Genomic DNA, 14,480 nt, shown 5'->3' on the forward strand with positions numbered 1-14,480 from the left:
CGCACACAAAACAGCACAAATCCCCACAACCTCATGCTCAACCTTCAGAGAGGAGTAACATCCCACTATGCTTTGCGAGGAGGGCTGACAAGTGGATCCAAGATGGCGTAGAAAGTAAAGCTAGGTAAGTGTTAGACTTCCCATTTTCAGCCCCTTTCGCTTGTGCTTTTTCGACGCGAGGGTACCGATACGAATCCCGTCCGTAAAGTATGCTGGAAGAGGCGAACGTGTCGGGTTCAGGTCCCAACAACGGTCCAATGTCAGATCAGTTATATGTGCTTAAAAACCGCGACAAACCACAGGCCCCGAACGAGCCCCGTTTAGGTTGTGCTAACCCCAGCTAGCATTAGCCCCGTTAGCCTGTTCCTGTTGTCAGTTTGGTGCCAAGTAAAGGCCCTATTTTTACCAGCAAGCTCGGTATTAGCTCTGAAAATGTTGTCAACACCTCCGATCCCGTTTGCAAATAGCCGATTAGTTATCAAAAATCAGCAAATTGTCCCAATTTTTGACAGCACTTGCTGTGATCGCTCTGTCTTGCAGCTATTCAGCCCAAGTTTGCCAGCTAGGAGAGTTAGCTAAGAAGAGAAAAAAAACACCACAACAACCGCTTAAGACATTTCTATCAGTTTGTTTATGTACATAATAGCACTGTTTCGATCGACACACTTCTGGCCTGCCGTTGAGAAATGCAGCAAGTTTTCCTAGCGATGTTCTTCACATTGCTGCAAAACTACTAGGCGATCGGCCCAGATCTGTTGGGATTGTTTAAGTTGGTTTGGTGAAAGCTAGCTTTTTTACAACTCCTCAGCTACAGCTAGCCAACCTACTGAAAGCCACGGCAGAAGTGAAACTCAGCCTCATGTCCTTGTCTAGTGTCTACAGCAAAGAGCCATATGTCCCATTTAGGAGTGTTTGTTATTGTTGTAGTTCTGGCATTCTAAAGGCGTCGTGCATCTATTCTTGTCGAGCCAATAATGTTTGTCTTTTGGTTATGTTATGGCGTGACCTATTTTGTGTGTTTTGTTCTGACAGCTAAGCACAGTAGTGAGTGAGTGGTTTTTCTCATTCTGTTATAGATATAGAAAGGTGTGTATGTATGTATATGTGTGTATGTATATGTATATATATATATATATATATATGTGTATATATATATATGTGTATATATATGTATATATTTATAGATATATGGGTAGACATGCATATATAGATATATTCCATATGTGTATGTATATGTGTGTGTGTGTGTGTGTGTGTGTGTGTGTGTGTCTCACACACATGCATTGCATATATATATATATATATATATATATATATATATATATATATATATATATATATATATATATATATACTTTTTTTAAATATATTTTTAAACTACTACTTTTTGAACATTGAAAGTCATAGTTTTTATATATATATTTTAACTACTACTTTTTGAACATTGAAAGTCATAGTTTCTACACACACAACACAATACTTTCTTTGACATTCAGACTAGACTAGAGCAAATGATTTTTGGATTGCAAGTGAATTTGGGATAATATATATATATATATATATTTTAGGTCAAGCTTTTTAATATTGTTTACATTACCAGATTTCCCAAATATTGTAGCTCAAACTTCCAGGTTATAAGTCTGCCTTAAAATGGTCTCTACTCTCTGTTTCTACAACTCACGTCGCCATGATGAAGTAATCAAGGTGATGTAAGTCTCAGCAAGTTAATTTGCATACTATACTGAAACTAGTGGCCTCTTGGAATGTCAAGAAAATTGTCAGCAGTAAAGTCTAGAGTATATGACTTCTAAGCTTGTGGTTCTCAACATGTGGGTCCCCACAGGATGACAATAAAGTGACAATTTAAGGACCTTTTAATACCTAAATGAAAAAAGACCATTACTGCATCAAAAGTAAATCAACAAACTATATTATTAAAATGATCAAACATTGGCCAAATTGTCAAATAATAATAAGAAAAAGGCAAACATTTTGAAAATAGTCGATCTATAAGCTCACAACGCCTCGCAACACAATATTTATCCTTGGAACGGAGTCAAACTAAATGTAATACCTCAACTCCTACAATACATGTGTCAGGGTGGGGGGGTCCCCAGTTCAAATATGATTATTTTGGAGGGTCCCCAATTAAAATATGATTATTTTTGGGGTCGTGGCCTGAAAAGGTTAAGAACCACTGTTCTAGACAGTGAGTTCAACATGCAAAATATGGTACTTTTAGTATATATTTAAGTTTTTTGGCAAATATCACCTAAAACATTAGAATACCTTGTTTTAATAGTCTATTTTGGACCCCTCTCCTTTATATATTAATTGCAGCCTCTGACGATTTAGAAATTGCAGTAGTTCATATTGCTACTTTGATTGTTTTTCCATTAATTGTTAAGAAATTGTAATAGTTGTCACTCGTCTCATAGTTGTCCTTCAGCCATCCCCATTTAATACTTTTGTATGATGGGTTTCTGTAATTTACAGTTACACAAATCTGCACAGTCGCACTTGTGTGTCTGCACTCATATGAATTAAATACCAGGATATTGGTCCAGGGAAGACATTAGTTATTGCTAGGGCTGTCAAATGATTAATTGCATGATTGCCCAATGCCCAAGCATTGGTCAGTATTCTCTTTCTTGATTATTATTATATTATTATCATTGTTGTCGTTATTAATGCAGCTACAATGTCTGAGGAACCAGAACAAAATATTTCTCATATGTATACAGGTACAGTTTGAACCTTGAATAGTTATGTATGTCAATTAATTGCACTTTTGTTTTCGGTTCAAAAGATACTTTAAAGGGGATATTATTTTTGAAGCGTTTAATAGCCCACTCCCATCAACATCCGAATGGACAAATATGCTTGCTTTATGCAAATGCATGTTTATTTGTTATTGGAAACCAATTAACAACCAAAAACAATGACAGATATTGTCCAAATACCCTCAAAGGTACTGCATTTAGCATAACAAATGCTCAAATCATAACATGGCAAACCCAAGCCCAACAGGCAACAACGGTTAGGCATATTATTGACCTGTTAAAGACGTCATGAAATGGCTTTATTGCTAATGTTTTTGCTAAGTTTAGCTCAGAAACAGGGGTGTGGTTTTCTTGGACCAATCACGGTGTCAGCCAACGGTCCCGTTCCCTCTGGGCTATGGGATCTCTGAACTCTACACACTGCACATAGCGCAGGCAGAGAGAGGGGAGCAATTCTAGCAGCACTTTTATGCATGGCATTGCTCACCTCCAATGTTTTCAGAGACATATTTTAATGTACTCTTTAAGTTTACAACGAGTAATGCGTGTCTGGCTGTCATCTTGAGTTAGATAAATAACATAGTAGCCCAAGAGTATCTCCCTAATTAAAATTAGGTCTCGCAACACTAGAGTAGGTTATATATACGTAGATGCAATATGCACATACTGAATGTTTTGAAATTACGTTCTTGATTAACGATTTTGCAGGACAGCAGTTTTAGTTTTTGCCTGCCCATTCCCACCCGCAGCCATTTAAAAACTTCCCGCTACATTTGTATTGGGTCCTGCAGGACCCGCAGAATCCCAATCCCATTGCAGGGCTCTTAACATGTAGGCTACTCCAGGCTACATTCTCACTCTATTATCCATTCCATACTTGTTGTGTTCACATTGTGGAAGATAGTATTCCCCCCCCCCCCCCCCCCACAAATGTACCCATGAGGGAGGCACTGCATTACAATGCTGAAAAACAGCATGAGTGCTCAAAGTAACTTAGGGGAATAAGTTACCATGAGCACTTCAAGAAGTTAAAGGAGTGCTGCGCTGTGGGATTTTAATTTCAAAACTATGTATTTTCACAGAATAGCCGTAATCCTAGTAATAAGTGACGTGGTGGGAGTGCCTTCTGCCTCAGCCAGTTTGAGAGTCCGGTGTTGGACCATTTGCTCCCAGTCAGTGCAAGGTCTCGAGTTCAAATCTGACCCCTGTCTTGGCTTGCATGTCTCTCCTCTTACTCTTTGCCCTTAGTTTCCGCTCTATCTGGTTGAAGGGACGCATAGGGATGTATAATATGATTAATCACGAATACTGGCAAATCTTTTTTGTAGTCTAATAATATGCACTGTATCTGTATTGTGTCTGTCTTTTGTCTGTATTATGCAGACACTTTGCATTTATGGCTCTACACTTAAAGGAGTATTTCACCCAAAAAAATACTTATGTTCTATAAGTTACACACCCCATGAAGCCTTGAATTCATGGAGATTCTTATTAGTTTTATAGCATTCCTAAGCCAATAATTTGATGACCGGCGGTGTCCCCGGTAAGAAACTAAATTGAGTCATCAAATTATTGATAGGAATGTGATAAAAACAAAAAGATCTCAATGAATTTAAGGCTTCATGGGGTGTGTAATTGATAGAAAATAAGTATTTGTTTTAGCTGAACTACTCCTTGAGTCTGTCATGCAAACCCTCTGCATCCACACTGCCTCAGAATGTTGTCTGTGTGTCATGGTCCTAAGAGACTAGAGCAGAGCTGACTCTTGAGTGCCACAGTTGGGACTATACCAACACTGTAGCATCTGTCTGTTTGTCTCAAATACAAATCTTGAGCTTTCATCGTGGATTAATCCATTAACACCAGGAATGCATCTGTGTCATTTTAAGATTTCTTTGGCTATTAAAAAATAGCAGATATACAAGCTCATAGCCTATGAGCTTGTAGATCTGCTATTTTTTTAAGAATCGTGGAAAATCTGTGCAAATCTTTGTGTGTGTATATTTATACACAACGTGTGTGTGTTAAATTATCTCTCTCTTATATATAAGTTATATATAAATATTTTCAACATTTTTAACTCCGATCTGTGCTTCTGGGGGTCCCTGGCACAACATGTTTTGAGATGGGGGGGGGGGGGGGGGGGTCTGCGGCCAAATACATATCATTTTGGGTGGTCCTTGACATGGAAAAGTTGATTTAGCACTGATATAGAGCACCGAAGTCCTGACGTCACTGCCAGTAGAGGGCGCATTCCGCAGGTTCATGGCTTTACTTTTTGTATTGATATCCTCATTGGGAATCTTAGATCGCTTCATATAAGAACTGTTCCAAAAATAAACACACCACCCTGGCGTTTTTACTCATATGGAAATGAAGCATCGACTGAAGGTGTAAATGTACACATTTACCCAAAGAGTAACACAATATAAACACTAAAAACGAGTCAAGCAACCCAAAGACTACATTTCCCATGAACGCGGCTGCTGTGGGGACAGTGATTTCAGACCCGGAAGTAGTAGTTCTTAAGACTTTTAAGAATTAATTCCATTTTCACCAGAAACGGGCTGTATCAAATATGAATGAATATCATAAACGATGCAGAGCCACCCCCCTGACGTGATCTAAGATTCCCAAATGGGGATTTCAACACACAAAATAAAGCCACGAACCCTGGAACAGCGCCCTCTACTGGCAGTGACGTCAGACTTCGGTGCTCTATAGCAACATACTGTTAGGATTTAGAAAACATTTTTAGCGGCGCTAGCCGCTCTATACCTTTAGGTATAGAGCGGATATTAGCCCTCTATACCTGGCTTTTGCGTCAACGTTCTGATTGGTCAGACACGTCAACAAAGTGATTGGTCAAGCTTCACGTGACACGTGGCTATAAACACATTATAAACACTTATTGATGACAAAATGTATCAAAGGCGCCGCTACCTTCACACAGGTGTGATTTTTAGATATGTATTTGGCCTCGAACCCCCATCTTAAAATGTTTTGTTCCAGGGACCCCCAGAAGCAAAGTTTTGAGTTTTGAAGCTCACTTCAAAAAAGAAGTGTTTCTTTTGAAGTGCATAGTCCTATAGGTTATTAATTTCATCATGTGTCTCGCTAGCCAATCGCAGTGCTGAATAGTCAGCCAATCACAGTACAGCTAGTGGTGTACTAATGTAGAGGGGTGTGCTATTATGAGCCAATCACAGTACAGCGAAGGGTGTACTAATGAGGTGTCCCAACCCCACTTATAGGAGCGGCTACACCGCTCAAAAAGAGGCTACCTCATTTAGCCCTATTAAAAGTCTGAGATGAGCTGTGATGTCAGTGGTATGCTTGCTAAGCAATGTAAGTTGAAAGTGGGATCAAACGTTAGGGCCTTTAACAATTATTACAACATCGCCTAATCGCAATTATTTGAGATGATCGCAATTATTTTGCATAATCGTCATCGTTTCCATGTTGAAAAGTGTTCATACATTTTCAAATATTTTCCAGAAATAGTAGATCTACAAGTTTACAACGCAAAGTGACGTGTTGTAAGCTTGCAGATCAGCTATTTCAGCTATTTATTTTGGGTTTGAAAGTATGAAATTAAATGTCAGTAATTTCTTATATGTATATTTAAAGGCCAAGACTACTTTAGTAGAGGTTTGGGTTGTGTCATTTTTTCAATTTTTTTCATGAAAATGTCAACTTCCTGTTGATTTTACTAGTTTTATTAGGAAGAAAACCCGGACTGGATCTGGATCTTCAATTAGTAAAATCAGCAGGAAGTTGACATTTTTATAAAACAAAAAACGTACTGGGTTTGGTGATCATCTATATTGTCTGAATCAACTTTGTTTGTGTTCGTATATGTGCTAAAAGAGTGACTGTGAGAGCTGTTTTACCATGCAATGTAAGTCAAACAAGAGCATATTTTGAATTATCAATTTCTAATCAACGGAGCAACTATTTTTTATTTCTTGTCCACCTTGAGTTAGATCATGGCAAAGGCAACTACACAACCCAAATCTCTACTAAAGTGTTCTTGTCCTTTACGTTATTTGTCATATCTGCCCTGTGCAATTTGGCTACAAAACAAATCACAATTATTTGTACGACAATTAATCGTCAACTTGAATTTCATAATCGTGACCCGCCTTAACGTTAGTTGTCCATTGGTCAAGGACAAGGTTGAACTTTTGTGTACCACATGCCCACAGGCGCACTGCCCCTCTGATGTAGTACTGTCTGATGTGAAGGGCACTGCACAATGGTTCATTTTATGTAGTACTGGATTATCGTATTGCTTTGGCTAGGGTGCAGCTTTCTAATTCGTTTGACAATATTTATGAAATATGAACATTGTCAGTAGCCTGGCTTCCACTGCTGAGCCAAGATGGTTGTGCCAGGGGTCAGCCAATATATGAAGCTGGTCAATTTGCTATACTTCTTTTACCCTTTTATTTTGGGAAGAATTTGGTTCCCTCTTGCGAGTGCCTTTGTGTTCTCTTACATTTTAATTGGCTTAAATAAAAAGTGCTCTGATTGCATATTGTTAGTCGGGGGGGATTTTGGTTGTGGGACTTGTGTTGAAGTTCAGTTCCAGTGGTTGTTTCGGTTGTTTAAACTATGAGATATTGTTTATTCTGCTCACAGTGTCAACAGCAAGGACTGAGTGTATATTTGTGTCTTTAGTTTACTATTTTGATTTTAAACATAGTACAACAGAGATGAATGGATAGTGTGTCAACCACATACTCAAAACAAACATCCCTGGTTCGATTCTGTCTGTGTTGTGTGCTGTTTCCTCTTCTCTACCCCCAGCTTCCTGGCTACAGTATATACTCCTATACAAATAAAGCAAAAAACTAAACGGCCAACAAAATATTATTTTAAGGAAAATAAATCTAGCACAGGGGCTGGAAAAACTAAACAAAATGTAGCACAGGGGCTGACTGAATGTCGTCATAGGCATACATGATGTTGAAAATATATTTTCAGTTGGCCTTGACAAGAGCAACTGTTAACATCCTTATCGGCAAAGGGCCCACTAGGCTCTCTACTTAAAACACCCAATGCAACTTTTGACTCTTTAAAGAGGAGACTTGCTCCTCCTGCCTAAATGTTTACATAAGTAGTTCGATGTCCTCATGCCACCTCCCTCAAGCACGACACACACAGTGACACAGGCTAATTGTCATAACGCACTGTGAGTCATGACTAATACTGAAATGTAGACTTAACCTTTGAAACACACACATTACACTGTAGCTGTAACAATATAACATGCATAGTAGTGCACATAAAGCACTTATCAGAACAAGATTACAAGTGCTTTATATTAAACGATGTAGAGAAATGTTAAGAAAAACAAAATCTATATATAAAGTGTAGTGAGAAATGAAACATTGAAAGAGTCAAACAGTACAATTTCAACATTTTCGTTTTAGAACATTTTCGCCTTTTGTTCAAAGAACATTTGAGTGACGTAAAGAAAGACACTGATTTATCAAGCTTGAGCCCCTCAGTCATATCAAGTCATTCCAGAGTCGAGGCCTAGTATTGCTTGACTCAACACATTTTACATGTCCTATGTATTGTATTTATCAGCTAAGCCTCTGATCTCTTATTACTGTTTTCTTCATAACTGTAAAGACGTGGTGAAATGAAAAATACGTATTTCACACTTTTAGGCATATCCGTGATCATGATATGGACATACCTAACAATAGATACCCAACAATTTGAAAATAACGAAAACGAACTTCGTGATGACAGACTCGTCTCTTATGAATATAAATGAATATTGATTTCATTCACCTGTTTGATTCCCATAGCTCATGTGTCCTCCAAACACACCTGATTTTAACGGTGCTACTCTGTTTTGAATCTCAGTCAAGATGACGTCCAGAGATGGTCTATTACTCTTCAGCAAAAAACTTCAAACAAATAAACTTCAGCACACTAAAATATGTACTGTATATGAAAAATGTTTAGGTCAGAAATAAGCAACGTAGTAAAAAACATGCTTCACACTGGCCGTCTCTCTCCCTCCCTTGGGCAGGCTGAGCCGCAGGCCACAAACACTAGCCCTCTGCTGCAGCGTTATATTGTTATGCAACTATTTTCTTCCAAGTCCCGGAAAGGACGCGCTGTGATTGGCTAGTCGTCACTTTGATTGGCAGGTGTGCCTTCTGAGACTTCTGCCGTGGCGAAATTATGTCTAAAGTGGCGAAATTATGCCTACACGTAATCCTAACCTCACAAAAAAAAGTTAAAAACTATACCTAAGGCAGCGGTATTCGAACCGTGGAGGTTGAGCCTGAAAGTCTAATGATTAGTGAGGCACACCATCGAGGCAGGTGATGGAATGGGGTTTCGGGCTGTATTTAAATGTGACCCTTCTCCCTTCGGGGACGGTGTCCTTCTTGTCCCGTTCTTGCATTCAGCCAATTGCAGCCAATTTGTTATATTATACAATTTTACACACACCACCCTGAATATGTAGGTGAGTGATGATAGCTTAGCCTGCTGTCACAAGTCTTTGTTGGTGATGGATCGACCAACACTATTGTTGGTATAGCTAAGATATTGTAGCATTACCTTTTTTTTTTGTATGATTTTTGTATTTAAGCATGATCATCATGCAATTTGTATTGAAAATACACACTTAATGAAAGGTGCATGTGTCTTGGAAATCAGCCTTTGAGTGACCTGGAACGCATCTGTGTCACGTTAGAATTCTTTAGCTATTCAAAAATAGCAGATATACAAGCTCATTGCCGCGCTATGAGCTTGTAGATCTGCTATTTTTGAAAAATCGTGAAAATGTTTTTTTTACATTATTTTTGAAAAACTGTTAGGATTTAGATTTTTTTTAAGAATCGCCTCAGGTCTTAAAGGGTTAAACCTGGTTATATACAGTCAATGGTGCAAAGTTAAACATGTTTCTCCTGCAACTTTGTTTATTCTGTCAGTGTTTTTTAAAGGAATATGTAAAACTGTTACATTAGCATCTCCTTAACTGCTGCTATTTATTTTAAGACCACAAACTATTGGGGAAGCTAAATCAATAGCTGCAACAATGAGTTGATTTATGATGCACATAAAAATATGGTAAATTACTGAACACTAAATATACTATAATATATCAACAGGCTCCATCTTGCAGGCAGTCCATAATGAAGCCTAACCCATTGAGACCTGAAGCCGATTCTACACGTCTCCTAAATCTCAACAGTTTTCTGAAAAACGTATGTTTCTATATCAGTGGTGCTCAATCTTTTTCATGTCAAGGACCCCCAAAATTATATGTATTTTGCCGCGGACCCCCATCAAAATATTTTGTTCCAGGGACCCCCAGAAGCAAAGATTTGAGTTAAAAATGTTCGCTTTAAAAATATATATATTCAAAGATTTGCACACATTTTCACGATTTTTCAAAAATAGCAGATCTACAAGCTTGTAGCGTGGCACTCGGTGCCGCACTATGAGCTTGCAGATCTGCTATTTTTGAATAGCCCAAAGTGTAAAATAATGCTTTTTAGCTCAAATCTAAAAATGACACAGTTCCAGGTCTTAATGGGTTAAAAGTATTCTCTCCAAAGTATGTTATGTTTATCAATTGATAATGCTGACTAAGCAATTGGATGATGCCCAGACAATTGACTCCAGCCATTAGCTATGGGGCGCTTGATACAGTAAAAGTTAGCATGTCAAAATGCCTGAGGCGTATCATCTGACTACCTGTGACTAGGCCAGCTCGATGCAAATGTATTTGACTGTACGCTCGCAAGCCGTGGCACAGGATGTGAGGTACGTTTGAACTGCGCACAGCTTCAGACTCTACTTTCCTCATCCTCCTGCCTTCCTGTTCGGCAACCACAAGACAGCTGCACACGAGATGAAATGCACATGAAAAGTTAAATGTCTCACGTGAGATATTTTTACGTTTCACATTTGCACCCAGGAAGTTGGATAAAAAAACGTCCGGTGACCTTAAAGGACCACTTCACCCGTTTACAACCTATCTTCATATAATTGGTCCTCACTAATGCTCATGATAATATGGTACCATTTTGTCTACTCAGTCTGTGTCTCAGAGGAAGGCTGTGGACAGTCTAGAAACCTGCCTGCCAGTGACATCATTGGTAGTCATTTCAAACAATGCTAACATTCCACGAAGAGAGAACCTGCGGTTTCTATTGGCTTGGATTCCCCATCGGTGATGTCATTGGTAGGCGGGTTTCTGAACTATCCACAGCCCACCAAAGTGAGACACAGTGAGTAGACAGAATGATGAAAATTGGGTGAAAGTCTGTTTTTTAGGAAAAGGGAGGGAGGGAGAGGTAGAGAGAGAGAGTGAGCAAGGAGAAACCATAGGAAAGATGGGCAAATGGGCAGAATAAAAAGTAGCATTTATGTTCATGCTGTTAGACAAAAGGTGCAAAAAGTAGCAGTCATGTACATGAGATGAGACTCTTTTATTTTTTACCCCTGTCGTTATGCCAATTAATTCCTCCCCACACACATTTCTGTCTGTTGACACTGCTGTTGTATCCTACTGGCTCACCGGTGAGGAGCCCCCACCGTGAGGACGCAGCGCCTCTGTCCTACTACTCCCTCCCAACACTCCCTGCTGACACTCAGCCCGTAGTACCTGCAGTGACATATATCGACCCTCCCTCGTCCGGCTTCCCTCTGCAGGACACGGGCCAATTGTGTTTCGTATAGACGCTCGACAAAGTCTGATGCGCCGCGGTGGATTCCAACCCCTAGGTTCTCTCTCTCCGGTAATCTGACAAAGCCCCTGACACGGATCGGCGGTGCGGCGTAGGTGTGACGACGGCCCGAACCTATAGTTCTACATATTGATTCTAGGTCTACTGCATTGATCCCTGCATACCAGCTCAAGGACCTGTACATATTCCATATTTTATATTTCTGTCCCCGTGTGTAATCTATAGGCTAGTTCATGCCTGTCAGGCAGCTGCACAACCAACCGATATTTCAAATTGTGAAAGCCCCCGTCAACGAGTGGCCCACCACCACCCCATGGACAGAAATAGAGCATCACTCCCTCTGTCCTCTTTATCTTTCTCCCCCCCTCGTTCCCTGCCTCGGTTGGTGTGTGTGGGGGGGGGGCTATAATTTAGCAATTATAGCAGAGATGTATGACAAGTATACAGTCTCTGGATTTGTAAACGCTCTCCAGCTGTATGGACATAATGTGATTATATTACAGTGAGTTGACATGTGCTTCTCAACTCACAAAAACAAGTGTCAACAAGTGGTGCTCTTCTGCTCCCAGCCCCTGTCCCCTACTGGCCCAGTACCGAACGTGGCATCCATTCATTTCTCTATTCTCATTCATGTCCTATTTTTGATCCTGTTTCCCAACCCACATTCGCTTTGCACTTCTGGTTTCCTTTTTACCTTCCTTGACCTCCTTCTCTTTTCTCCTTCCCATATACTATCCCCACTCCTCTGTGCACAGGCATTCTGTCCCTGAGTCATGGCGGACAGGAGAGCGGAGAAGTCATGTGAAGAAGCTAGCGCATCGTTGATACGGAGGGAGTACGAGGCGGCAGTCAGCCACAGCACAGATGCCCTGCTTGTCCTCGGAGCTCAGACCTCCACCCCTGGTCCCCCTAGCAGTCCCCCCTCACTAGCAGCGGCAGCCCCCGGTGCCACTGTTGCACCCCTCCGCAGCCGTGCCCTAGTCTACCGCATCGCTGCCCTCCTACAACTGGTGAGCACACACACACACACACACACACACACACACACACACACACACACACACACACACACACACACACACACACACACACACACACACACACACACACACACACTGAACCGCATTTAGGGGCGTGTGGTGTTGATCTCTTTGTGTACCAAACAGACAAACTCCTTAATTGTTTGTCTCTACTCTGTCTTCTCGAATCCATTCCTGATGTCATGTTTCCATTCTTCCAGGTGAGCATAGTTTAGTTGGTAGAAAAGTATTTGACTTTGACTTTTACATTTATAATGTAGTGACATAAAGTGCTCCAAGCTCTCTACTTCCAGTACTGAATAAGACCCCTTCCCGGTCCTCCATTAACGGACCATTACAGTGGTATAACGTTGGCCACATTAATTCGCCTTCCCGTTCCAAAATTGGTCTTCTAATTTTATCACCCAAACCATTTGTATGAGAAAAAGGTTGTAAATTGAGGAGATTGAACCTACATATTTCCCCCCATGTGGTAAGGTTATGTTACACCCCCCCCATACACACACACAAACAAAAGAACAATTACACCCATTACTTAAGCCTTCATGGATTATGAAGACTACTTAGAGTCCTATAATTACATTGCAGAAAATGCCACAAGGAGCAGAGCTATCCATTCTCAGAGTTTATCTGAGGCTTTGAACCTTGCAATGTGGAAAGAATTCCATTTTACTGATAGCAGCTCACTTTGACTTTGTTGTTCTGTTCTGTTCTTTCCCTTTTGTACCAACAGAAAAACTATGATCAAGCAGATGAAGACTGCAAGCACGGTGAGTGGACATTTCACATTCACACACACACACACACACACACTGTACAATAATAATAATAATAACTTGGATTTATATAGCGCCTTTCAGAAACCCAAGGACGCTTTACAGTACACACAATAAACACATTAATTGCCAAAAGCTTGAGTAAATAAGTGTCTCTTCACTTGTACAGGGTTGACATTAAATTACATTTGCAAGTTTGCAACTTTTCCAAGGCCACTGGCCCCATCATTGTGACCACTGGGGCAGGCATTGAACACTCCTGAGGGGTGGAGAGAGAGACAGGAACTTTGATTTGTCCCTGTGATTGAATTATCAGCTTGGTTGCTTCTTCTTTGATTTATTGAATACTTTATTAAACATAAATGTAAACGGCACGAGGTACAGTCGGACATCTAGGCCAAAAGGATTACACAAAAAGGTCCTGGGGACTGGTTTCCATTGTGGCCCTAGAGGTGCCATATACTTTTGTATAAATATGTAAGAAGAATAAGAAGTACATGGTCAAAATGTTGCACCATCCTATATTATAATTGGCTACTGGGCGGGCGGGCAAGTAGGCCAGCTAGCGGACTATGGCCACATCACTCTGACTCAGACGTAGCCATAAACAAACTGGTTTCTGTAATTATTTGTTGGAACCCCAAAGAGTAGGTCAGACTTCGAGCCAAAACAATGTTTTGGGTCAAAGTTCATGTTTCACTGAGGTTGATGGTTGCATGTAACGGTTAGTGCACTGACTTGTGTTAACCCATTCAATCCGGGAATGCACCTGTGTCATTTTAGAACTTGGCTATAATCATTATTTTATACTTTGGCTATTAACAAATAGCAGATATACAAGCTCGTAGCACGGCACCGAATGCCGCGCTTCAGAATGCTGCGTTCCCGGATTGAACGGGTTATTAGAGTAGGACTAGGCCACTGCTCTCCTACTAAATAAACGTCCGCCTCTGCAGTGCTGTCACACACACTAAACTGCGATATAATCACTAATAGTCTCATTAACCCATTGAGACCTGAAGCCGATTCTACATGTCTCCTAAATCTCAACAGTATTCTGAAAAACTTGTGTTTCTATATCAGTGGTGCTCAATCTTTTTCATGTCAAGGACCCCCAAAATTATATGCATTTGGCCGCGGACCCCCACCAAA

General features: G+C 40.3%; 1 protein-coding gene across 3 annotated transcripts in view; it reads left to right on the forward strand.

The window, feature by feature from the left end:
• helz (helicase with zinc finger) overlaps nt 1-14,480 on the forward strand; it is a 79,830-nt gene continuing 65,350 nt past the window's right edge. For 2 of the 3 annotated variants that reach the window (XM_084086038.1, XM_084086036.1), the window contains exons 1-3: nt 1-124; nt 12,268-12,522; nt 13,286-13,322. In XM_084086038.1, the coding sequence (XP_083942164.1) occupies nt 12,286-12,522; nt 13,286-13,322 (274 nt within the window). In that variant the 5' untranslated portion in view covers nt 1-124; nt 12,268-12,285. Of the gene's footprint in view, nt 125-9,928; nt 10,025-12,267; nt 12,523-13,285; nt 13,323-14,480 lie in introns of all 3 variants that reach the window. The other variant, XM_084086037.1, reaches the window with a different exon arrangement.

The sequence above is a fragment of the Gymnoscopelus microlampas genome (assembly GCF_963454915.1).
Source record: "Gymnoscopelus microlampas genome assembly, chromosome: 2".
Lineage (NCBI taxonomy): Eukaryota > Metazoa > Chordata > Actinopteri > Myctophiformes > Myctophidae > Gymnoscopelus > Gymnoscopelus microlampas.